The sequence below is a fragment of the Dunckerocampus dactyliophorus genome, chromosome 12 (assembly GCF_027744805.1).
Source record: "Dunckerocampus dactyliophorus isolate RoL2022-P2 chromosome 12, RoL_Ddac_1.1, whole genome shotgun sequence".
Classification (NCBI taxonomy): domain Eukaryota; kingdom Metazoa; phylum Chordata; class Actinopteri; order Syngnathiformes; family Syngnathidae; genus Dunckerocampus; species Dunckerocampus dactyliophorus.
The window spans coordinates 25,996,338-26,022,103 of record NC_072830.1 but is presented as its reverse complement, the minus strand read 5'-3'; the positions used below and the strand labels follow the sequence as shown (position 1 = coordinate 26,022,103).

General features: G+C 40.5%; 1 protein-coding gene across 1 annotated transcript; it reads right to left on the bottom strand.

Moving 5' to 3' along the window:
• Positions 1 to 1,413: 1,413 nt before the first annotated feature.
• cul3b (cullin 3b) lies at positions 1,414 to 25,251 on the bottom strand. The gene is made up of 16 exons (XM_054793758.1): positions 24,998 to 25,251; positions 16,380 to 16,577; positions 12,577 to 12,690; positions 12,310 to 12,470; positions 11,359 to 11,473; positions 10,143 to 10,371; positions 9,307 to 9,452; positions 7,469 to 7,645; positions 7,173 to 7,343; positions 6,825 to 6,932; positions 6,289 to 6,413; positions 4,848 to 4,944; positions 4,309 to 4,443; positions 4,001 to 4,187; positions 2,806 to 2,951; positions 1,414 to 2,592 (listed from the first exon to the last, which is right to left on the bottom strand). Exons 1-16 carry the CDS (start codon positions 25,058 to 25,060, stop codon positions 2,461 to 2,463), a joined length of 2,304 nt encoding a protein of 767 aa, XP_054649733.1. The 5' UTR covers positions 25,061 to 25,251; the 3' UTR covers positions 1,414 to 2,460.
• Positions 25,252 to 25,766: the final 515 nt, after the last annotated feature.

The window sequence follows — 25,766 nt, the reverse complement described above, 5'->3', positions numbered from 1 at the left end:
TCAATATGAAGTGTTGGAGGGTTGAAGGAGAGCATCCTGGGTGACTTCACTACCACGGCCAGAGCTCCAAAAAAATAGGACAGCGGAGGGGGACGCTGACGTCACCAGGCAACAAACTACAGTTATACTAAAATACACACACTGCAATATTATTACCTTCCATGGCCACCAAAAACAAACAACACTCCTCGATGTAGCGTTACTTTAGGATGGGCGAAAGGAGGCAGGAGGAGTGCTGAAGTGTAAAGCCGCCAGTAATAAGCGGAGCAGATGGCGTGCGTGGAACAATGTGACGACACAAAAGAGTCCAGACGGCCTGCACAGATTGAAAAGTGCACTGGAAGCCTTCAAGCTAACGCCATTGTTTGTTAAGACTTCACTAAGAGCATTACGCACCAGTTTCAGCCCGCTTTTTGGAGGGGATTGTGTTACATCCGCAGGAATTAACACACAAACGCAGAAAAATGATGTGTCAATAACTAACTTAACTTATAGCAGTTGCATTTTGTACAACTGCACTGCATCACTTGGGTGGGCTGGCTGCAATGCTCGATCCCAATAGCGGTAGTGTTGACGCTAAAGCATTGGATTGAAACTAGTGTGATAAAATACTTATTTTTTAGGTTCTTGGACACAGGGATAAAGCCAAAGGATTTGAATGAGAGCCAATCGTAGTTTTTGCTTTTGTTAAGTTTATTTTGCTCAAATCATTCTTATATTGTTGTATTTTTAGATTTGCAACGTTGCTCACAAAAAAACATTGTTTTGGTTTAACTCATATCTTTATGGTTTTTAATTCTCATTATAATCATGCCCAAAATTTGTAGTATCGCCCACCCCCATATCACACAGAAATGTTTGATATTTCTTCCATCATCCGGCAACGTAAGGTAACCAATAGAAAGAGCTGTGTTATAAAGTGCAGTTCTATGCCACGATAACAAACATATTGTTAAATTGGACCCCTCGCTGACCATTTGAACTGAATATTATATTTGTATAATGTGACATTATGCAATACAGCTTATTTGATTGTGCTAAATGAAGTGGCCAGTCAGGTCAACTACTTAACTATCGGTGTCACCATGAAATAGGATGCATTATTGCTCATCACTGTTCAACAGCTACATACACTATATTGTACTGTATAAGATATTTGTTGAGTATGTTCACGTTAATGAAGTGGAATTCAAGAGTAAGTGGTATTTAAACAGATAAATCTAACAAGTGAAGCTGTATGCTGAACTGTAAAGTATGGGAGCACTTGAAAACAAAACTGCACCATTCCATGAAAAAGTGTTTTTAGCTGCATGCAGATGTTTTGAGTGTGGCTGGCTGTAATTACATTTAATTTATGGCTGGAGAGGCAAATACCCTGACATTTGTGGTGGTTAGAAGAGCATCAAGAGAACATCCGTTTTATTCTACATTTATTATGATGAAAACAAGGCCCTGTACAATCCACCTTCGCAGTGAGTACAATAATTATTTTACAATTTGTACACATTAGAACATGGTGCTAGTCAGGTTCCACCCATTCAAAATGCAACTGAGTAGGAACAAAACAAATCCTCATTGAAACCTGCACCACAGGGAACGAGCCATTCAGAGAGAGGCTGTCATCTTGTGGTCACTCATACAGGCCTGAGTAAAATGTAATGATGGACCGAAACGTCAATGGGGGCTTCATGGTTGTCTTATTCCCCTGATGGAGCTTGTTGCTAAAAGCATGGTGGGAGGTTTCCTTACTTTAATCTCAGACCACTAGCACAGACCTGGCCAAAATATTCTATCTGAGAATGTCATTAAGACAGTAAAGAAGGTGCAATTAATTAATTGCAGGCATTAAGCACCTGAAACACAGAAAGATTTGCAACATAAATTAAGCACTCGTTAAGGTTCCCCAAGTACTCAAAGTGTATTTGATTGATGTAAGCCAAGTCTGTCCCAGGTAACACTTTGCCCTCTTTGTTCAATTTCAAATCTTCAGAGAGGGGAAAGGGCCAAGAGTGTCTGTACAGCCATAGTTGTGCCACATAACACAAACATAACACAGACATCAACAATTAAAACAGGGGTGTGAATTCTAATGTTTTCTTAGTCTCTCTGTAGCCGCATGTCAGCTTAATAACCACCCAGCAACACTCCTCCTTCAACCTTTTGGTCAGTCTCTCCCAATTCTCCCCAAAGGCCACAAGAAACATCATTTTGTACAAAACTAGACCACCCCCTCCCTCTGGTCATTTCTGTTAGCAGAAGAAGTCTAATATTGCTAGAAAACTTCCCCATCTTTTGCATGATTTTTTTTTCTAACATTTTTTATGGAAGAAAAGTTAAACTTCCCAGTGTATCCCAGAATCAACGATGAGAGCACTTCCAAGTTCTTTCAAACGCATAACAGTCCACAAAAACAAGGCTCGCTGTTTCTCCCGCCTCTATGGTGCTCTGAATTCACATGTTTTACGCTACATAGGTGTACACTTTGCGGTCCTCCGGTGTTCGTGCCAAATATTCCCTCTCAATGAGTCCTTCAATACGTTTCTTGATGACTACAGGACTGGGAAGGAATCGTGCTCGCAACTGCTGTGTGACCTGTGGAGCAAACACACACACACACACACACACACACACACACACACACACACACACACACGCAAAATGAATGAATACACGGTCATTGTGTTTTTCCTGCCTGACACAATGTATTTCCTTCCAAAATGTGACAAAGTTTTTTTTTAACAAGCCATAAGAAACAACAGGCTGCAATTTTGAAAACGACAGTGAAGTCACTTGGAGCCAACTCACCTCTGCTACTAAGACATTGTGCTGCATCTTCTTCCTAGACTTCATGATGCGAACAATAGCAGCTTCAATCTCGTGCTTCCTGTCATCATCCACTTTCTGTCGAGTCTCCTTCCTCTCTGGGTCGGACTCTCCTTGCTTAGCAGCCACTGGGGGTGCACAGTGACAAATGTCAAAGGCAAGGGTCTTAACTGAATGCGTTGACAACTCAACATTTCAGCTTTTGTATAAATTCTTACGCTAAAGTGAAATCACGTCATTATTGGAACATCTTTAGAGAATGGGAAGTAACTTTATAAGTATTTTTTTTTACTTTTTTTTTTTGTTTTGTTTTACAGCGTATGAACGTGCATTTTGTTCTGCGTCCTGACTGGCTAAGGGACTGTATACCATTGTCAACCAATCTCCTCCGTGCCTTCCTGTGCGGTACAGAATGCGTTCGGCTCGCTAAATTTACATAAATGTTTGATCGCTAGTCGTGTGACTCTGAAGTGCTGTAAGCTTGCAAGTTTTATCCCTGACAACACCCACAATATTGACGAAACGTTCTGCACAGTCAAAGGCACCTACGGTCGCACACAAATGGCAGAGGAGGAAGCCAGCCATCACACAAAAAGTTGGACTTCTGGACATGCTGAAGGAATATATGGAATACTGTCAATGAATCTTCGGTTCATGGATGATGATGACAAGGAGGAAAATACGACGACAGGAGCTACATGTTTTAAAAAAGATACAAAAACGCTACAGCCAAACGGCGCCAGGAAAAAGAGGCATAATCTGAGGACAAAAATACGTGAGAGTCACTCAATTTCTTGTGTCCAACCTAGTAGGTTGATCATTAAAATTAAAACAAAATTTGAACTTTGAGTGTTTACACAAGAGAAATGTGAGAAAATGTTAATGCCTGTCTGAGAAAAGTGTATAACGTGTATTGTGAGGGGTTTTACAGCTTTAAAATATATATAATAATTGTCAAAAAAATAAAGTTGGCTACTTAGCAGATTTCACTTATTGCGGGCTATTTTGGGAACCTTTCCCCCACGATAAATGAGGGAACACTATATACAGGGATGTTCTCACAGTAAATCCACATGAATAACACCGAATGACCTCCACTCTGTGTTTGGTCTCAGTACTTCATAAGAAAAGACAAATGGCATGAGTGAGAAATGTTCCACAAGAGTTATTGGTGTACCTGTCTGGATTTTGACCCGATGCAGTTTGGAGGTAAACTGGTCATTAACTGTAAACACATGACCATTCTCAATCTCCTTGGACTTGGGCTCCTTTGTGAGGACTCTCTGAGTGGGCTTCCCACAGGCCAAAGACTGCAGTGCTCGCACCAGCTCCCTCTCTGGGATATCTGTCTCCTGTTGGATCTCCTACAAGGTGCAAACACAATAGAGTCAGCAGTCTATATGCAAGTATAGCAGAAGTTGGTCATTCATAATGCAATTTCTGTTCTTTGGCCTGACTGTGAAACCAGCAAGGGCAATTCAGTACCTCAAAAGTAGACTTCTCTCTGTTATTGAAAAGCATGAGGATGGTCATCTGGAAGGTCGACACCTGCAGGATGTGCTTCCGAGTGTTGGAACCGGTTACTTGAGCTCCCCCGACTCCAACCTCTGACCCATCCTCCTGTTCACACAACAACTCCGATCACTTCAGCAACAACAAAATATTTGTGTGTGTGTGTGTGTGTGTGTGTAGACTGAATATATGACCTCTTCGGTATCAATGTAACAACCACAATACCTTCTGTTTTGATGTTTGTGTGATATTGATCAGAATAATGCTACCCATAGGAGGTCTGCAAGGATGTGACTCATACCATATCTGACATCATGCTCGTCTTGCAACCACTTTGCAAACACTCCTTGAGACTAAATCAACAGCATCTCTGCTAGTTGCAACCAAGTTGTACACTCTCAAATTGCCTCAATTGTGTGATGTGATAAATGAACACTTTTACATAACTGCTTAATCATTAATAACTGATTAATGGATTACTGTGCCCATTGTAAGTTAAAAATGGCACATACCTTTTTAATGGGACCGTAGAAGGTGGCGTTGAGATCTGCAGAGCCCATGTGGTGCTGCAGTGTTAGTTGTCTGCCACTGTGCTTGCCAAGATAAAACCTACAGAATGGAGAATGGGGTTGCAGAAGGTTAACGACTAAGAATAGTCTGTGTGGCTTTATGAAATCTCCTTTACTTCCCACCGGTGGTATATTCTCAAACAATCTGACCTTTGTGTTTGATATCAATTAAAAATAAGATCGATCTCACTGTATGCATAGATAATAGAATATTTATATAGAACAATACTCATCATGAAAAACGATCGTGTGAGCCACTATGGGCAAGATCAAGTTCAGTGCAACAGGGTGCACAAAATTGTTAAGATAAAGAACAAAGATGTCATGTGCCCACAACATCTGTAGCTTCACATCTCTTTAATCCCGCATGGAAGTCGGGAACTGTAGCTCTGGACTGGCACTGGTTGTGGTCTTCCTTTTTCAAGAAGGGTAACTGGAGAGTGTGTTCCAACGACAGGGGGATCACACTCCTCAGCCTCCCTGGTAAAATGTATTCCAGAGTGCTGGAGAGAGGGGTACAACCACTAGTCGCACCACAGCTACAGGAGGTGCAATATGGTTTTAGACCTGGTCGTGGAAAACTGGACCAGCTCTACACCTTTTCAAGGGTACTAGAGGGTGTATGGGAGTGTGGTCAACCAGTCCACATTTGTGAACTTGGAAAAGACATTCGACCGTGTCCCTCACGGTGTCCTGTTGGGGGTGTTCCAGAAGTACAGAGTTCCTGGCTACTACGTGCCAATCCCTTGTACAACCGGAGCAGCAGTCTGGGTCGCATTGCCAGCAGTGAGTCCAGCCTGTTTATGGTCAACGTTGGCCTCCACCAAGGCCCTCAGTCACTGATTCTGATTAATGTTATGGACATATTTTCTAGGTGCACTTTGGTAACCTTAGGATCTCCTATCTCTCCTATTTGCAGATGATATGGTCCTGATGTCATCATTCTGTGACCTTTGGCGTTGACTGTGGAGGTTTGTAGCTTAGTGTGAAGCTTCTGGGATGAGACTCAGCACCTCCAAATCTAAGGCTATGGTTCTCAGCCGGAAAAGGGTAGAATGCACACTTCAGGTTGGGAGTGAGATCTTGCTCCTAGTGGAGGAGTTCAAGTATCTCAGGCTCTTGTTCGGATGGCCCGTGAGATCAACAAGGGAAATGGCGCAATGTCTGCAGTAATGCAGTCACCTCCCTGGTGAGATTTTCCAGGCAAGCCCAGCTGAGAGGAGACCCCAGGGTAGATCTAGGACATACTGGAGGAATTATGTCTCGCAACTGGCCTAAGAACACCTTGGTGCCCCCCTGACTGAGACTGCTGCCCCTGCGACCTGGACACGGATAAATGCAAGAAAATGGATGAATGCATAGATATGGTGTGCAACTGACTCACCTCCTGAAAACTTCAAATGCATGTCGTGGTGAAGGGGGGATGTTGCACTTGGGTGTTGCCGACTGTGTTGGCCAGTAACCTGTTGTCAACACCCTCACAGTGAGATCAACACCTCCAAGAGACACCTGAAGTTTGGAGGGGGCGAGGAAAGAACACTTTTATACAGGTGACAGGGGGATGCAATTCCATTTTGCGCATCCACACTGCACTAGTAAGACATTATGAAAAGTGGAACTGTTAGCTGCAGATTTTAGGCTAAATTGTAGAACAATGAAAAAAATCTTTCATTTATGCCATGGAAACAAAAACATCAGATTAAAACTGAGATTTTGCCAACAGAAAATCTAACATGATGAGAGGGAAAATGATGATGATGGAAAAAACAATACAGTATCTGTGTGACAAAGCTCAACGTATTCATGTTAATTAGTAAGAAAGTAAACAGTAGTGAGTCATCTGTCTAGCAGCAGTACAGAGATTATGGATGGACAGTGTGCCCATTACAAAGTGAATTGTGGCTTGCTATGTCTGCTCACCCCAGTTGTCTGCAGATGTTGTCTAAACTCATCCATAGTGGTGTTTGAGATGCTCATATCCCGGAACATGCCTTCCAGTTTAGAGGTGAACTGACAGCCACACTCAGTCTGAGGAACGAAGACCAGAAGGATTACATTAAGAATTGTTACACAGGTTATGGCATGAGAATAATACACCCTGGACTGGCCGGCTGTCAATTACAGGGAACATATAGATGAACAACCACTCACACTCACATTCTATGAGCTAAAATTTACCTTGGCAACACGCATGTGAAAAAAAATGATATAATTTTATGGCCAGTTTTGACAGTGTAACAAATATTGTTGCAGGGCTTGGTCACACACCTTAAGCTTTGAGATCATGTTTTTCTCTGAGTCATCCGAGACACTCTTGTTGGTGAGCAGCCTGCGGGCCAGATGTTGCTTGTAGTACCTCTCAAATACATCCTTTTCCTGCATGAAGCGAAACAGCACCATAGCTTTGTCCAGTATGGACTCCACCTCCTGCTCTGTCAGCTAAGAGAATAAAAACTGACTGTAAAGGTGTTTCGAAACATAAGAGGATTATGTGAAAAGCAATGCAACAGTCATTGATACATACGTACATAGAAAGCTGCAATGATATCCATACGTCAACTCACCCCTTTTACTCCTTTCTTTAGTTTGTCATCAATGAAGAGTGAGAGGTACTCAGGCGAGCGCGAGTTGAGGTTAAGGAAGTACTCAAAGTCACCAGCTATAGTTTGTTTAAAGAGACGGTCATTGTTGAAAGACTCCTGGAGGAATCGGTCAAAACGCAACTTCAGGTCCAGTAAGCCCTGTGGGAAGGGGGCAGGGAGATGGAAAGCTGATGAGTGGCAGTTTGCACTAGAAATAGATGAGTACATTTACAGCGACAGTCACAGTTAGTATTAAGAAGAGTGAGGGAAGGACCTTACACATGTGAGAAAATGACAATAGGAATTATGGAAACCCCAAAAGCATTTAAACAAAATAGTGCAGTTGGAGTCAGTCACCATAATGTTCTGAGACTGTTCTGAGGAGAGGGAAGGGGATGTTAGAGCTGTTACTGTGTTTAGAGGTTTAGAGAAGCGTTATGATCCTGCACTGGCACGCAGTTGTAAGCTTGAACAAAACACACTCTCTTCTTTCATAACCACAAAATGCAAGAACCAGTTCCTTCTGCCTGTCTGATACATCACAAGTCATAATTGTGTTCACTGTACTCTAAATATATATATATATATAAAAAACAATTTAAGTCGACAGGGCACATTTTAATTAACTATAATAACTGTAATATTTACAAAGAGTGACCTTTTCTTTTTATGGTATATAAGATAGCGACGCAATCACATGGGTCTCCAACAGGTAGCTCGTAGAAGTAGCTTGCCAGCTGATGTTGAGAAGTTCACCAAAGAATATTTGCTTCACCTCTTAGTATTTTTATAAGTGTTCTATTAAAACATGACGCCTGTATTTAATGACAAACAAACTGAGTGGAGTTGTGCTTTGTAAATAAAGTGCAATTTAGATGTTGGCAGTCACACAAAACAAATAGCTCACCTCTCCTTTCTTTTTGTCAAAGTAGCTTTAATAGTGCTGCATACTGGATACACACCTGTGCCATCATAACCCTGGACTCTGAATTTATACTGTTTACACAGGACATATTTCCATAACAAAAATATTTACATTGTTTTTATTTTCTAATAGTGTTATTTTGAACTAAAAACTATTATTGAACAATTCATTTCCCATGAATTCTTATTATTCTGAAACAGGCATCAAATTTAGGTTTGTGTCAAATAGTACAAAATGTTGTTCTTTTGTACTAGTCACACAGTACTATTGGACTAAATAGGTCAGGTAATAAAAGGAGGCTTGACATTTTAGACTCACTTTGTGCTTTCAGCAACTTTGCCATTAAAATTAACAGTTGTGCAATGTTGTCGGTTCATGTTCTGCTGGTTGTTCAGCAGCTTCAAAAAATCCTAGGGGAACCCTGCTTAATTTGCAGACCTAATATCATGTAAATGAATGACAGAATTAATTGTGTGTTTTCATTATTCTGAATATGTATGCCATTATGTCGCCATATAATTTCCAGGAGATTATAGCTAGGTAGTGTAGCTCATAGAAAAGGCTTGAAGGCGGATAAGAGCAGAGGGCTGGCCATCCAACTTGTCAATTCTCCCAAATGTTTTTCGCACGCGTCGACCACTGTGTGCTCTCACACAAACATCTTAGTTGCCCTTGCAAGCGCCTTAGAAAAACAGATCCATCCTTTTTTTTTGTAGGTTATTCATAATTTTATCATTTAGAAAACAGAACAGCGGTATTGGAAACAAAATTATTTTCCATACTTTTCCAGACCTGGAAATGTATAAATCCACACATTTACATACTTGCGTGAGGACACTATTTAAGGATGCGAGTGTGGAGTGATGGTGACATATAGCATAGCTGGTAGGAGTACCTGGATGTAGTCCACAGGGTTTTTCCCTTCTCCCTCCTCCGACACAAGAGCCTTGCCTTGCTCCCGAAGGTAAGAGCTCATACACTCACACATGGTCTTCAGTCCATTGGGAACGCGACTGAACAGTTTGTACATACACGCCAGGTCTGTGGATTGACATGCATAGGGCCACATATGTTAGAAGTCAATTTGTAGTGTGGATGCATTGCTTATACTGTAAATAAAGTTATATATTTGTGAACATCTGACTTTACATTTAAACTATTACTATTTAAAATTATTATTTTTTTGTCTACAATCTGTGTCAGAAAAAAACAACAACAATTTTGTGGCTTCTTAGCGTTCCACCAGCACCCTTTAGTCCGTTTTGCAGACTAATACTGGAGTGGTTCAGTTGTGGTGGGAAAGTGATCTGATCCAACTGGCAAATGAATGAATGAAACGGGGTAGACCGTAAACGACAGAATGGTGCCGTAACAACATTTCGCTAACAGATTGGTTCGGTGTGTATGTGGTGAGCTAGTCATCTGATAGCAGCACAGTGTAAAGAAGGATCATTTGCTCAAGACATCTGCTGAAAGTGCACTCTGCTTTTTGTTGGTGTACTTAAAGCCTGGCCGATAATCCAGGTATCTTTTCAAAGTTATCAGTAAAGGCAACTTATGTTGCAAATTCACTCACTAAAAAAAACTTTCTTTGTGTTTACATTATTGTACTTGTCATTGACCAATAAGTAAATTATCTCAGGTGGTTTTGGTGACTGTGGGACATGTACCAAGCTTAAAATCCCATCATGATTTGAACCACAAAAACAATAGGTGTCAAAGCACACTTACCATCGGTCTTTCCATTCTTGAGCATGTGGACTAGACCAGAGTTCTCCATCTCTACAATTGTCTTCATGTGCTTGGATATGAGCTCCCTCTCCACTACCTTGACAATGGGCTCCTCTGTAGATTTATCCAGACAGTGGATCACCCGCTCAATCTCCTCATTAATCCTGGCTTCCACCTTCTTTATGTACACACTAGCACTATTTTCTGCTAGGAACTTCTGGCTCTCCATCTAAAAGAAACAAGAAATTAAGATTTTTTTCCCTACAAAATCTTGTATCTGTTTGCGATTTGACATTTTACTTAAAAATTGAGAAATGTAAGGGCCACTTTGATGTTTTGCACTATTGGTTTACTAAACACACTAAAAACAATCCAATGAAGGCCACGATATGATAAGCAATTCTATATTTAATAAGTGACGGGACAATAGTAAAAAAAAAAAAAAAAAAAAAAAAAAAAAAGAAATCCATCTGCACGATTGGTCTATTCATCTTAATTGCATGTACACTCAACAAAAATGTAAAAGCAACACTTTTGTTTTTGCTGTCATTTTCCATGAGCTGACCTCAAAGATCTAAAACTTGTTTTATAAACACAAAAGGCCATTTTTCTCTCAAATATTGTTCACTATGCTGGTGTGTTTTGAAATGTTTACTGTCCCACAAATTGATGTTAAGCAATATTATTTAAAAAAGAAAACAAAAAAAAAACAGATGTCGAACACCGAGGTAGGTCGGATTGCAAGGTGTGCGTAAAGCACTTCATGTGCGGTTCCAATAATGCCTCGCAGACTGCCACTTCCATATTACTGTATTATCATTCACACTGTAGTAGCGATGCAATAGTTCATAGTCTGATTAGCTTCTGGCTGCGCTGTTCTCGAGACAGCTTTTCTCCAAACAAAATGTCTTGCGAGATTTCGTGACACCCGTATTGTTCACAAATCTGTCGACACCTGACGAAATCTGTGTTAGTGAACACTTCTCGCTTGCCGAGATAATGCATCCATCCCACTGGTATAGCATATCAAGGTGCTGATTACACAACATGATTATTACACAGGTGTACCTTCTGTGTACCTCAAGTGTTAAGTGTTGAGCTTATATTTTTGTTGAGTGTATTTACAGAATAATGTGACTTTTTGCAGTATGTCTGAAATTATTTCAAATGGATCTATATAAACAACAATTAAGAGTAGAAATTCTACTTGACAGACCTGGAAAAATTCTGCAGACATTTCCAAGAAAGGTGCCTCAAAGTCCTCTTCATAAACGGATCTGCCTTCAAGGCCGAGGATCATCAACATTTGGCACGCATTTCTGATGGCGCCCCTGATTTACATTAACAGCAAAAATATGATTAAGCACACTCACAAGGGAAATATTAAAATTGTTATTACAGGTGGTTCTCAGCTACGATTGAGTTCTGTTCCTACAACTGTGATGTAAGTTGAGTTTTAGTACAAGTCGGAACTTGAACCTTAATTATAGCTAAATTAAAGCCTAACTCACGCTATACACAGAACACACAAAGGACATAAAATACAGTAATAAAAAGATTATTATCCCTGTGGTTAGCTTGCACACCGGAATGGGCATTGCATGGGAGGCAGAGACAGGCTTATTGGGAAAACCAAGTCTAATGAGAGCACTACTCTGCTTAGTGGTCACTGTCCATTTCATGGTAGAACATCCTTTCACATGTTTAAAGAAACCAACTTTACCCTTGATGATGATTGCGCATTTGAGCGGCTTGGACCGGGCATGCAGCCAATGTAGACTTTTTTTTCCAACTTCTCCATTAAGCATTTTAAGATGCCTAATTTCACTTTCCTTTTCTTTGAGTCTGCCTCACGCTTGGAAGACATAATGGAGATTACTAAAATGTAACTAAAAAGAAGACATGTCACGTTTTCCTCTCTCAGTGTTGCGAGCAGACTACATATTACACCACCTTAGTGTTATTGTGCGTATGTATTCTTCCGCCAAACGCATGGAATTAGTTCTTTTTCTTTTGTACAGTGTTACAATTTATGGGAGTGTTTTTAACCACAAAGTGTAAAAAACACAAAATGTCCTAAAACAAAGACCACCTGACCATCTGTACAACTGAAACAAAACAATCAATACACTTCATGAACATGTATTATCTGTGTTTGATTGACTACCTGTCCACCACCTCCCCCTTCCTTTCACGTGCAATCATGTCCAGTAGGGTTTGTCGTAGATGGTCTCTGATACAGCCGTAGCGGACAACCTGATCCCTAAAGATGATGAGACCCAAATTGTAGACATTCTCCACATTATTTTGCTGCACATAAACCCGGTCCTGTGTAGTTAGAAAAGAGACAGAGGAGTGCTTTTAGTGTTACAACTTTGTGGGAAACAGTCCTAAGGTGCTCAGTGAAGCTCATAAAAAAACAACAGCATCTCACCATGTACATGAGGATGTCCCGGATCATCACCATTGCCGTCTGATGGTCATTCCAAGCCTGGTTTAGGGTTTGAAGGAAGTTATTGTTGAGGGAGTTGAGGACATCTTCTCGTACCTTTGGGAAACAACACACACGCGCACACACACTTAAGTGGGAGTATTATGGCACACTATGTATGCAGTGGTAGTGACAGCATCTGACCTGACAACTATTGCATTTCCAAATGCTTTCATTACCTATTTGTGACACGTCCTTTTACTGACGCTACTTTGCACAATCTTCTTCCACTAGTCAGACATAGTACAGCAGTGTGATAGTAGACACTGCAGTGTGACTCAGCAGTCTGTCATACTTTTTCTAAGGGCACACTGACCTGCATTTTTTTCAGTGATCAACTGCTTTCATGTTAAATATGCTGCAATTTTTAATCTTCATGTAGAAGTTTTAAATACCCTTTCTCTTTATTGTCCATTGTCATAGTTCTTAGCTGATGGCCCTAAATGTGACTCCTGCGCTTTTAGCGGACAACGTGTGTACATCCTAACATCTTCCTTTGAACCAATTAGGCGCAGTTACTGCTGTTAACGTGACTAGGAGAAAAGCAGCAAAATGAGTTTTGGAGAAAAATCAAGACAATGAAATGGAACGACATACACACCATGCTTAAAAAAATTTATTGGCACACCGGTCATAAAAACGTGACAAAGAATATTAAAAAAAAATTCTAAATCTAAAATTTGGCAAATAAACTGAAACTAACTAATCCTTTTTCACATATAACCAAAGATCTAAGAAATTACGCAACTACATTCAACCTGGAAAAATAACCACTTAAATATGACATCTTAATAAATAATAAACAGGCTATACTATTTTTAATATTTATGTTTTTTATGCAAAATAGTACATTTGGAAATTCATGACTAACAACAATCATATTTTAGCATTAAAATATAATTTTGCTTAAACAGTCGTGCATCAGACTGTCAATGCATTTACTTCACAGCTGAAACGAGTAGATACACTGATCACAACTTTGACCCTCTCATTTAGCTGTTTAGTTAGACAAAATATCAAAAACAAATTCTCAGTATGATGCAGTACAGTGCACGACTACGACGACTATAATAAACATATTGTTAAATGAATACTTCTGTTCTGTTACAGGTCAAATATGTCATGATACTATATTTTGCAGCCAGGCAGGTTATTCTGGTTACATGTAGTTGTAATTACCTGCTTAGGCATGCTGAAACTGGGATGTGGATCTAAACATGAATTTAACAAAACATTGAAAGTAATGACACACTGTACAGTCATTAGGGTGCGTTTACACTCGACGAATATTGTTAAAGCGGAAAAACATGAGGAGTGTAATGTAGACTACTTGATTAAGTGTAAGATAAAGGCTGGGTTATACTTTCCGCTCAAATGAGCCATGGGGAAATCCGCTCGAAAGACCGTGTGTGACTTTATACTCTGTGCGGTGTCTGCTCCCAAACTGCAGGGGGCAGTGCATCTTAAACACGCATCTACTACGGTACTGAACTAGAGCGGGAGAAGTTTGCCATTGTTTACTTGACTTCCAACATGGCGACACTTGCGCGTCTACTTCTTGAAGAGGAATTGTGTTGTATTCATTTGCTGCTGCGACAGAAAAGGAAGAGAAGGTGGTCCACTCATCCTTTGAATAGGAGTGCTGCAATCACAGCTCATCATTCTTCCCACAACAGGGACTTGTATTGTAACCCGGTAGGATAATGTGCTTACAAAAGGCATGCTGAACACGGCAAAAAAACCAAAACAAAAAAAACACAGCTTATTTCAGTGTTTCTTTATGCTTAAACTACTGTTCGTCAAGGTAGGCTGCCGGTATTTCTGTACTTCAGCTGCGAGTATCTCCTGCTTGTCTGTCATTTTTTTTTCCACATGTCTCCGTCCGCGTAGTTAGAAAAATTTGGAGGTGCATGGAGCGGGGATTTACCGCAAGAAAAGGCTGCTCAAGGGGGCTTGGTGAGAAAATGACATCATTTGTCAACACGGAGCCGCACGGACCTCGCGAATGCAGAAAGCTTAAAACAGGCTGAACACTATAGAGACATTCCCCGCATTAATAGGATAAAAAGCAGAAAAGACAGTATAAGGCATTCAAAAGACGCAATATGAAGTTTAACACAGTATCAGACTTGTGTGTGCCTTTAAGGAGCAGGACCTGGAAAGTGACGTGTGTGAAGTCAGCTCGCTAGAGTTGACTGTTGGCTGAGTGCTAGCAGCAGGTTAGCAGTGTAGAGAGTGGCCGACAGCAGCTCCTGTGTAAATTGCTTATGTGTTCTCTGCTTGTTAATAAAACGGCTGAAGTGCATCGTAAGTCTCTCCCTTAACCACAAATAGCGGCAGTAGAGTAGTATTCTACACTAGTCTCTAGGTTGATGGGACAATAGCCACCAGGAAATATGCTGTCAATGCTAATGCGTGAGTCTATCTTATTTATATCTAAGATGGCTTGTTTTCTATTATTATATCTGCTATATTGGGTAATACAAGTGTAAAGATGACTATGGGGTGTTATTTCATGTCTACAGGGCTGTAATAATTCTAAAAAACGCATTTAGCAGGTCATAAACAGGTTAGCTCCAAAAATATTCCACTGATTAATATTGAATCGTACTTTGTGGAAATTCACTTATTGCGGTCGGGTCCGGAACCAATTAAACGTGATAAACGAGGGATGTCTGGGTAAATGACTTGGGTAAATGTCATAGTTGTTAGCTGATGGCCCTAAATGTGACTCCTGCCCTTTTCATGGACAACATGTATACACCTTAACATCTTCCTTTATACCAATAAAGAGCAGATAGTACTGTCAACATGACTGGGAGATAAGCAACAAAGTGAAACAAAGAGAAACGTCTGACACTTGTTTGTCGTTGTCCGCTTGATTGTTTCTTTGCATTTTTGCCAAGTTCCATGTACAGACGACAATATCCTTTGGAACCACATTAACACATATGCACCCTTCAGGCGGTGCAGAGCACTGTCTATATTTAGTTTATTTACCTACATCTCTTAACCAACAGTTGCTTTGCCATCTAGAGCAGTGGTCTCTAATTCGTGGCCTGTGGGCCATTTGCGGCCCGCCGAGTCACATTTTGCAGCCCACGACTTGTCTTCAAAGATTACTGTAATATGACCTGCGACAAGCCAATGTTACTTGTGGGATGCACACATAAGCCTACACTGAACTAAGAGTGAGTGAGTCACTTAAAAAATGTGGTAAAAAAAATTCCACCCATTTTCTATACCGCTTGTCTTCATTAGGGTCACGGATAAATTGGAGCCTTTCCCAGCTGAATGCAGCAAAATATAAACTGTGAAATTATTTATTAATTTATTTGATTCACTCTATTACTGTATCAAGATATTATTGTTATTGTGAGCCATGTATCGCGTGTCGTATCGTGAGGTACCCTGAGATTCCCAGCCCTACTCCCAATACTTGATGCGGCCCAGCCTCACTCAGACTCTACCTCCAGCGGCCCGGCTCCCAGGTAAATTGTGTTTGAGACCCCTGGTCTAGAGTCTCTGGGACAATATTTGTGCGCACGCACGCATATGCTGATTGCACCGAAGTGTAATGACTACCAGTGTATGACCAATTATATTTCTGATTTGTTCTTCGGTGTGCTTCTTGACAACAAACATCTTCACATAACAGTTCTACACAAGTGTAACACAAAAGTTGACAATTCCTTAGTAACTTTAGCTATAACCCTTGGTAATTACACAGTGTGTGTTCTTCTTACTTTGTTGATAAGATGTTCGGTGACAACCTCCCGCAGTCCAGTGTAAAGCTTCTCTCCATGTTTGTGGAGCACCATGGTGTAGGCGTTCCTGTAGAGTTCCTCAAAGCTCAGCCCACTATTGTTCTTCCTCTGAATCTCCTGGATGGCATTCTTCAGGAGGTCCCATATATTGTTCACATACTTCTCATCCATTGTCATCTGCAAAGTTGGTAGGACAACAATGTTTTAAAAGCCTATTATTATGCTTACATTTAGAAATGATTATAGTAGGTTGACCACAATTCGTTCTTTGATGCTGGTGACCATAGATTTGGTCCACTATCAAAAAAAATTTCCAAACAGCTATGTGAAGTTGGGCGGCATCTATGCAGACTGCCGCTTTGACACAAATCTTCCAGCAGCATAATTTTTAATAAATATTAAGAATATATATTAAAAGAAATATTCATTAATTTAATTTAGTGAAATGCCCATCCCTATAACATAAAAGATAGATATACAAAATGCTACGTGCTACGTATTGCTCACAAGTGGCAAGTATATGACAGCCAGCTAGTTTGCAGCTAGTGGAAGTAGCTCATGTAGGAGTCTTCATCCTCACTCAGTGCTTCTTGTCAAACAGCACTGATGAAACTCAAACGCTCAACACCAGTCACAGAAGAAGTAAGGAGATTTAAGGCGCATTTAAATATAAAAATTGTCATCAAAATGGAAATTTTATAAGCTTTACTGTGTTCAACCTTTCAAGTACCAGTGTACTGAATTCACCATGCAAAATGTGTAGCTACCAGGGATGCACAATTTTTTTTTTCAAGCCGAAACAGACAATTCCCTGCTTCTCAAGACCGATAACTGAATTATATCTATTATTTTTTAAATTTAGATGTAACTGTAGTTTGTGCACACCTGGAGGCAAGAACTAGCGATCGTTGATATTTCGGCATTTTGACATATATTTGCATCGGCCATTTTTAATCCGACGGCTGATAAGAGAATTTAAAACTGGGTTATTTTGGCTCTGATGCAACCGAGCCTCTCTGTCACCGATAGCACCTTCTGATTGGTTACATGCAGAGCCATGTCACAGGTAACAGCCAATTAGCAGTGAAAGCTGAGTATCCACGGTGCTCACAGACACGCTGAAGAGGAGAAAAACGTTTACGGACGAAGAAGCACAGTAGAGCAGATATGTTTGGAAGGTAAGTTAAGACAGCAGCACTCTCTTAAAATTGTAATAAATATCCCAGTCATCCACAGTTCACAACTACTGGTAATGTTACTGTGTACTTAATCACCGAGAAGTTCTATTTGGGCTCGGCTCTGGCTGAGTGCCAACGTTATAACACACCTCATACGTAGAAGAGATCCGTGTTGACAATTTAGCGACGTATTCTCTATATTTAGCAAGTAGTGGTGCACCTTAAAAGTTAAAGACAAAGTGTTTTTTTGAATCATGCATTTATCCAGTGATTAAATACAAGCGGTCAACAAAGGTGAAGTATCCGCCACGCAGGCAAGCTAGACTGAAGCTTCACCTCCGTAAAGTCGTGCAATGCGGGTCTAAAAACTGCATGAAACCCTCCCACAAGGCAACCCAACCCAAACAGAGTCAGGAAGGCAGAGCTTGGACACACTCCATCAACTGGCAACACCTCGCCTTGCTGGCGAAACACGTATGGGTGTCCAAACTGTGGCGCAGGGAACTTCTGTGAAACGTGGCTCATTGCAGACATAAAATTAAAAGCTAGAATTTGACAGACAGTACAAATTGCAAATTGTACAAATGTTTACTATTGAAAAGTAGTAAACCTTGTTTGCTGCCTCAAAGTAGGCGTGAGCCATTTAAATGACAAACTTGCCTAGCCGTAGCTCCTGTCCTTTATTTACACCAAAGGTCCACATCAGCTAGCACCCTGAAACCCTGGGTTACACTGGCATGAGACAGACATCATTTATTGCTTGACTTGCCTGATTCTGTTTACTTACAGGAAGTCCGACATAGTGAATTAAAGGCGAGGTAGTGTGTTAGTTCTACAGCATGAATGTGTGAACATTAATCATGTTGATCATGCACCCTGCCTTGCATGATATCATTCTGTTGCAAATGCAGCCCTGAGTTGACCGCACTTTTGCATGATGTTAAGCCATACTTTTTAGCAGCTTCTTTGTCATTGGTGCTCGCCGGCTTCTTCTTCGTTGGTGTTCGCGGCTATTTTTTCCGGTCGGAGAGGTGAAGTTTACAACCGGGAATCAATACAAAAACATTTGAACGATCCCAGGAGAATCGCAATGTTAGTCTCGATTGCTCGATGCTCAAGACTCAATGCCCAGCCCTAATTATGACATCACTGCTACTAACAAAAACAGAAAAAAGCAAACTGTGGCTCCAAGTGGTTTACTAGCCGATGAGAGCCGGGACCTTCAACAATGGTAAAGAGCTGGGCGTCCAGAGCCATTATTTCCATCACATACACACACAGACGTTAGAAACGGGCCGTTTGCAGAATGTCAAAGAAAAAGAGAGCTTGATTTGCTCACTCTACACCACAGTAAGGGTACTCTTGCCTCATTAGAGCATTTTTTCATTTTTTTTAAATTATCGGTTATCAAGATAGGATTTATTTGTACGACGTCATATTTCCTCATACCGGGCTGATAATTATTGGTCCAATAATTATCACGCACTCCTGGTAGTTACTCTTTTATAAGTGTCTTTTACATTGACATTAAAAGGGACGGCAGGCAACTCGCTACAAATTACATTTTATTTAACCACCAATGCCACCACCAGCTAGCATACTGAATGTTACCAACTGTGGTTTAAAAGTAAACATTGTACATAAAATGTGCATCGTTCACAATTACAAATTAAACTGCATAAAAACTGTCGAATTTTTTTTTTGGCACGAATAAAATAACTGCTCTTCATGGCTGTCGCGCACCAATGTCTGGCATACACGTACATGTCCGTAGTGCATCCACACAGACAAAAACAGACTCAGAGAAGCAACCGACAATTTGGAGTTTGAGGGAAAAAATTTGGGAAAGGCTCTTTCTCTTCTAAAACAAGGTCCAAAAAGGCATGCTTGGATTGGGTTTGATCCACAAAACCCTTGGGGTGCACGGATTCCGCAGATAAAGCGAGTACCTCGATTACAATACCAACGCGCTTACGTAACCCATGCAGAGGATGAAGAAGGAAGCGGATGGCGCGGGAAGACTGAAGAGGCAAGAGAATGCGACGAGGCAACGAACGTAACAAAGGAAAACAAAGAAAAAAGTTGCAATTTTTAAAAATGTAAATGTAAAAAAACCAACAGAAAATGTGGCTAAACAGCAAGTACAACACCGTGACGTGTATCCCTTGTAACGCGGCACTTACATACCACAACAGCACATCTTATGTACTGAATTATCTCCTCCCGAATGGAGCGCAAGACTTGAGTTAAATTAACGTAGCGCAAATCAGTGAGATTAAGGTTAATGTACCTTACTAACATAACGTTAGCCGTGGGGAGGGCTAATTTTCTCTTAACTTTCTCTTATTTGTGGCTACCGTCGAAAGTGTGGCAGTTTACTATGATGGTAAAGTGATTTCATACAGGGTTTATTTCATCTGCAAAAACAGCGCTGTGATGGAAAATAGAAACATTTTAACTAATTAGTAGCTGCTCAATTCTAGCAGACAATACTGTGTAATGGAACACGGAATTACTTGTGAGTTGAGTGTAATGTGTTCCACTACAGGTGTCTTCATTTTACTTTAAACACTGCAAATCTCAATATATTATCAAGAACATTTGTCTTATTTCTAGTCAGACTGTCTACATTTAGGAGTTAGAAATGCACAGCCATCAACATCATGGAATATCAAATTTAGTCTTAGTAATTTCTTAGTAAAGTAGTTATTATTTCTCTCTTTTTCCAGTAAATAGTCTGGGATGGATAAATTCATCTACAAAAGTTCCATCATGTCGTCCATCAGACCCAAGAAAATACAGTTTGTCCCCATGCACAATGTGAATTTAAGAAATTAAAAAGGGCTCATTATCTAAAATATTAAACCAACTGGTCCAACTGATTTAGTGAAATGTTTTATTTTCTCGTGTATTTAAAATTCAAAAATATGTTTTTTCCAATTACTCGATTAATCTAAACAATTTTCAGTATAATACTCGATTACTAAATTATTCGACAGCTGCAGCCCAACAAAACTCTGACCTCAAGTTCCCCAAACACCTTTGGGATGAGCTAGAACAGAAACTATGAGCCCACAGGCCCTTTCTCATCCCCAACATCAGTGACCTCTGACCTCACAAATGTTCCTCTGGATGAATGGACAAACTCCAACATCTTGTAGAAACCCTTATCAGAAGAGTTGATGATGTATAGCTGCAAAGCGGAGACTATCTCCAATCTCACTTCCTGCAGTGACCACATCGCCCAATATTTGCTATTGACCAGGAAACTCCAGAATTTCCTTTGCGACCAATCAATACCAAGAGTGTAATGGTACACCATAATCACGGTTCAGTATGTAACTCGGTTTGAAAGTCACGGTTCGATACATGGTTGGTACAGTAAGGGAGACAAATTAAACTAATATAAAAGTCTAAATTCTGTTTACAGCTTTAATGCAGGATTTCCCATACATTCATTTTTCTTAAGATTTGGCGCTCACATTTCGATTATAATGATGTGAATGAATGGTTTTTCATTACAACTCTGTCCAGCAGATGGCATCGTCAGCCATAACCACGGACTAGCTTGACAACACAGTTAAACACTGATTGTCAAACACAATGACAGTTTTACTGACAGTGTCAACCAAAAAAAAACAGCACAACACGCAAACACACAACACAACAACAATGAACTACCATTCTATGTGAGTAACGATGACTATACAGTACCATGAATGGACTTTTTTGCGCTAAAACAAACCCCAGTAAATTAATAACTTCATGTTGTGTTGTTAAATAAGGTTTAAAGGAAAACTTTTTGGAAATTTTGCCCATCATCCACAATCCTTACGTGAAACATGAGCCCACGTCTTTCCCTTTTCTGTCTGTTGTAAAGGAAGAAAACCAGTTAGCTTGAGGAAGCCAACAATACACGTCATGGGACACACCTATTTCACTATAAAGCCCTCTAAAAAACCTCCAACAATGGATTCTCGTTTTATATACATGCTGCGACCATGCACTAATAGGTACATTCATGATAACATGCAATACTTACAGTATTTTGATAATTTTAAACATTACCGGAACTTCTTTCCTGGGCACACTGATTTCACATATAGTGCTACTTCCGTCAACAACGGCAGAGTGTCAAGCATGTGTCTGTTCGCTCCTACTAATCATGGCAGACTTTGTGAGAGACGCCGCCAACTACTTTTGGACAAATTAAGAACTAGAGGTGTAACGATTCATTCAACAGCGCCTCACGCCACTACCTGTGTCACAACGGCAGAAAAATAGTTTTCTGTGTGTTAGCTGCTACAATAACAATGTCGCTGTAGCTTGGTTTCTATACAGGAGCTCCCACATGGTAGCTGATTTTAGCTGTTTTTCTGTCTTTAGAACGCGCAGAAAAGAGAAAGATGTGTGGTCATGTTTCACATAAGGATTGTGGATGACGGGCAAAATAAAAAAAAAAAGTGCAGTTTTCCTTTAAAAACTAGGGCCCGACCAATATGGCTTTTTGAGGCTGATGCCTATTCTGATATTAGGGAGTCAAAAATTCAAGATTCAAGAGATTCAAGAGAGTTTTATTGTCATGTGCATGGTAAAACAGCAGTTATACCATGCAATGAAAATCTTATTCTGTTCATTCTCCCAAGGAAAAGGAAGAAAAACACAAGAAAGAATAAGAACATAAGAAACATAAACACATATACATAAATACCAAGAAATTAAGCAACAACAACAGAAGAGACATTAATGCAAGTAAATAATACAAATAAATAAATAAATAAATAAAGTGCTATGAGTGTGTGTTGCGTGTGTGTGGCGTGTCTGAGTGCTTCATTGAGAAGCCTGATGGCCTGTGGGTAAAAGCTGTTTGCCAGCCTTGTGGTCCTGGACTTCAAACTCCTGTAGCGTCTGCCTGATGGTAGGAGTGTGAATAATGAGTGTTGTGGATGTGTGCTGTCCTTGATGAGGTTGTGTGTCTGATGATTCTGATGACCGACACATAATATTTTTACATGAGAGGCTCATGCTTTTTTTTTTTTTTTTACACACAGACGTTCATTGGCTATTGTACCACAGCAGCCAGGGTAAACAGTTTTCTATTAGGTCGTGTGAGATATCAGGTGTATGTAGCTAATGCAACCAGGCTAACCGAATTTTCGATCAATAAAATGTGGAAAATATGCGCATCTGATGAAAAAGTGAAAGTCTGCAGTAGTGGTCAGTGTCTTTTGGTGGACTACTGCCAATGTAAAAGGACAATATTTGCCGGACATTAATGTGCCCTTGGACTTCAAAGGCTTGAGGCTTCAAAGGGATATTTCATTCATGTTTATGTTTGAGAGTACCATAAAGCACCGTGTATAAACCGCACTTTTTTTCCCACTGGTAAGAAGCAAAAAAATCGAGGTGCAGTTTATACACGATGACAGGTCTGTGACCAGATGCAGAAATTGACAAGAAGTCCATTTTACAATAGCCGTCTGTGGGTCAGACAGTTGCTTTGACTTTACCGCCCTCTGCTGTACAGTTGCTGAAAATGCTTGTGTATGCAACTAACTTATGACGGCTGTCTGTATTTTCACACAGTGAAACGATTTCTATAAACACTGAAGCTAACCTAAGCTTCCAATGTAAAATACAATACAACGTTGGAGTTTATTCAAATTCACACTGAAGCAAAGCAATAAAATAGAGAAAAAGCGAGGCAGTGAAAGATAAGACATCAAAAATCTTTATTTTGATTTATTATTATTATTATTAATCTGTGCTTAGCCATAATATTAAAGATCTAGATGCCGAAGTTCAGATTTCTCCTTTATTCTTCTTTTTTAAATTGCTTAGTACCTTTACGCATGTTGATTTGAGATGAAAGAGTTGGCAAGCATTTATGAACTAAATTTTTTTTTTTTCCCCCGCCATGAGCCTGAAAATGGGGGTGCGGTTAACAAACGGGTGCGGTTTATACACGGTGCTTTACGGTAGTCGAAAACATTTGTTTACGGAGCCTGAAGTTGTAGCTGTATCCTGGAATGGTGTATGACAAAGTTTGAGGAGGAGGGAGGAGTAAAACCCTAGGAGGCCGTCAAAACGGCAAGGGGTTAATGTTATGTTTCTTCAGACCAAGAAAATACATATTTAACATTTGTAGATCTGGAAAGATTACAAGAGTAATTGTAATATTGAGATGAGTATTGGTAGGATTAACTAACAGAAACAGATCATGATGTCAACTGAATAATTATGAATATCTACAACACATGTGTCAAACTCGTGCCCTGGACGGCCGAGACGCTGCAGGTTTCCTCTCCAACCAGTTTCTTCAGCAGGTGATTTAATTGATGAGCTTCTTCCCTCAAACTGAAGGTGTTGATCATTAAAGTCACCTGCTTTAGTGACTGGCTGGAAAGAAAACCTGCAGTGTCTCGGCCCTCCATGGCACGAGTTTGACACCCCTGATCTACAGCTTCACACATTCGCAGTTTTCAAGCATTTTCAACGGTTCTCCGGTCGTATGCGATATGTTTTGGGAAGAACAACATTGCCAACTCCAGCAGACAAGCTCAAACACAGGGTGCTGGTTTGGTTTGTTTGATGACTGGGCCTTATCAACAGGTTCACCCTTATCAAGTTGAGGTCCTCTGGTAACACCGGTTAGGTAGTGTGAGGCCACAGTCACACGGTTCAAGCTATCATTAGCAGACTACCAGAGAGACATTTGGACATTTGATATACTAGCGCAGTCTGTCCGTTACACGACGGAATTTCTCTTTTATGCAAAATGAGGTCAGTTGAATTTGAGGTCTTCCAATGACTTGCAGACAAAGAGAGTGTCAGGTGGACGGAGAGGATTCCTAGAATTCCTACATCACCATTGCAATTCTGAAATATCGAATCCAAAAGAGTCACGTTCTAATATCCATTACTGCATTTGAAATGCCAAAACTACGCTAGCAGGCTGAATTGTTAGCATCGATGAAGTTCTAAGTAACGTCTGTTCTTTACGCCGGTGGCATTAAAGTGTACAATAATCAGTAATAGTGAGCGTTACAATAATTTGTATTAACGTTACACGTTTAAATGACAAAGCCAAAAGCAGCCAAAACAACAAGTGTCACAGGCTAACATTAGCGTCAACGACCCACCTGACCAGCAAGCTAACGTTAGACAGCTTTGGAATCCATTAACATAGAAAACGTTATAGCGATTGCTACAACTTCCTAGCGCATTTGTAATAATACATACATGTTGCCAACACAAACTACAATAAGTGGATGCATCGCGACATTTCAAGGCGCCACTGTTTGTTCAGTCATCGACGGCTCAGCTGGTTAGCTTCTTAGCCTTTAGCCAGCAGCCAAGACCACGGTGATCGAGTCACCGCCTGGCGGGCAACCAGAGCATCGTCTCCGGCGTACTTACAGGAAAGGCCCGTATCCTCATTTTGGTGTCTTTCTTGGTGCCGCCTCTGCTGAGATTGGACATGATAGCCTCGTCCGTGGGCTCTGTATTCACATTAAAAAGTTCTCCAGGGAGGGACGGGGTGACTACTGGTGACTGGAGCAGTCGACTAGCTTTCACTCGACCTCGCAGCTCCGCGTCCCGGCGCAGTAAGTTTATTGTTGACAGCCAAATTCACTAGTACTTGCTTCAGCAATGGCGGACTCACTACAAGTCTCATTGCGCAGAGCTCACGCGCCCCAAATCACGCGAGACTTCGACAAAATATGTTAATATTTTAAAATACGGACATATTTATGATACGTCACTTGCGGCACATTGATAGTTCCACATACGCTTTATAGCCTAATGATAATATTTTTTGCAGTACATATTTCCTGTGATGATACAACTAACCACTCAAATTGAATATTTTAAAGCGCACAGTATATGAAAAACAGCATTTTAATAATGCTAGAGGTGTTTGCCAAAACATGCCAAAACATTTCTCTCAAATATTGTATTCAAAATAATCTTTTCACTCCAAAATGTGCAGTTTTATCAGTCAGGACAATGCCACAGATGTTGCAACTGCTTAGGGGGCGTGCAATAGGCATACTGACTATATTTCTCTACCATAAACTATCTCCAAAGGTGTTTCAGAGAATTTGGCATTTGGCATCCATTACAACTTCAGATCACGTGTAACCACTCTAGCCCTGAATCTTCACCTCCATGTAGGTGGTGGGGT

Coding starts and splice junctions, on each gene's coding strand:
- cul3b (XM_054793758.1), bottom strand. CDS start 25,060: ATGTCCAATCTCAGCAGAGGCGGCACCAAGAAAGACACCAAAATGAGG. Junction 6,933..7,172: donor ACATGATCTCAAAGCTTAAG/GTGTGTGACCAA, acceptor TTCGTTCCTCAG/ACTGAGTGTGGCTGTCAGTT. Junction 2,593..2,805: donor ACAATGTCTTAGTAGCAGAG/GTGAGTTGGCTC, acceptor TTTGCTCCACAG/GTCACACAGCAGTTGCGAGC.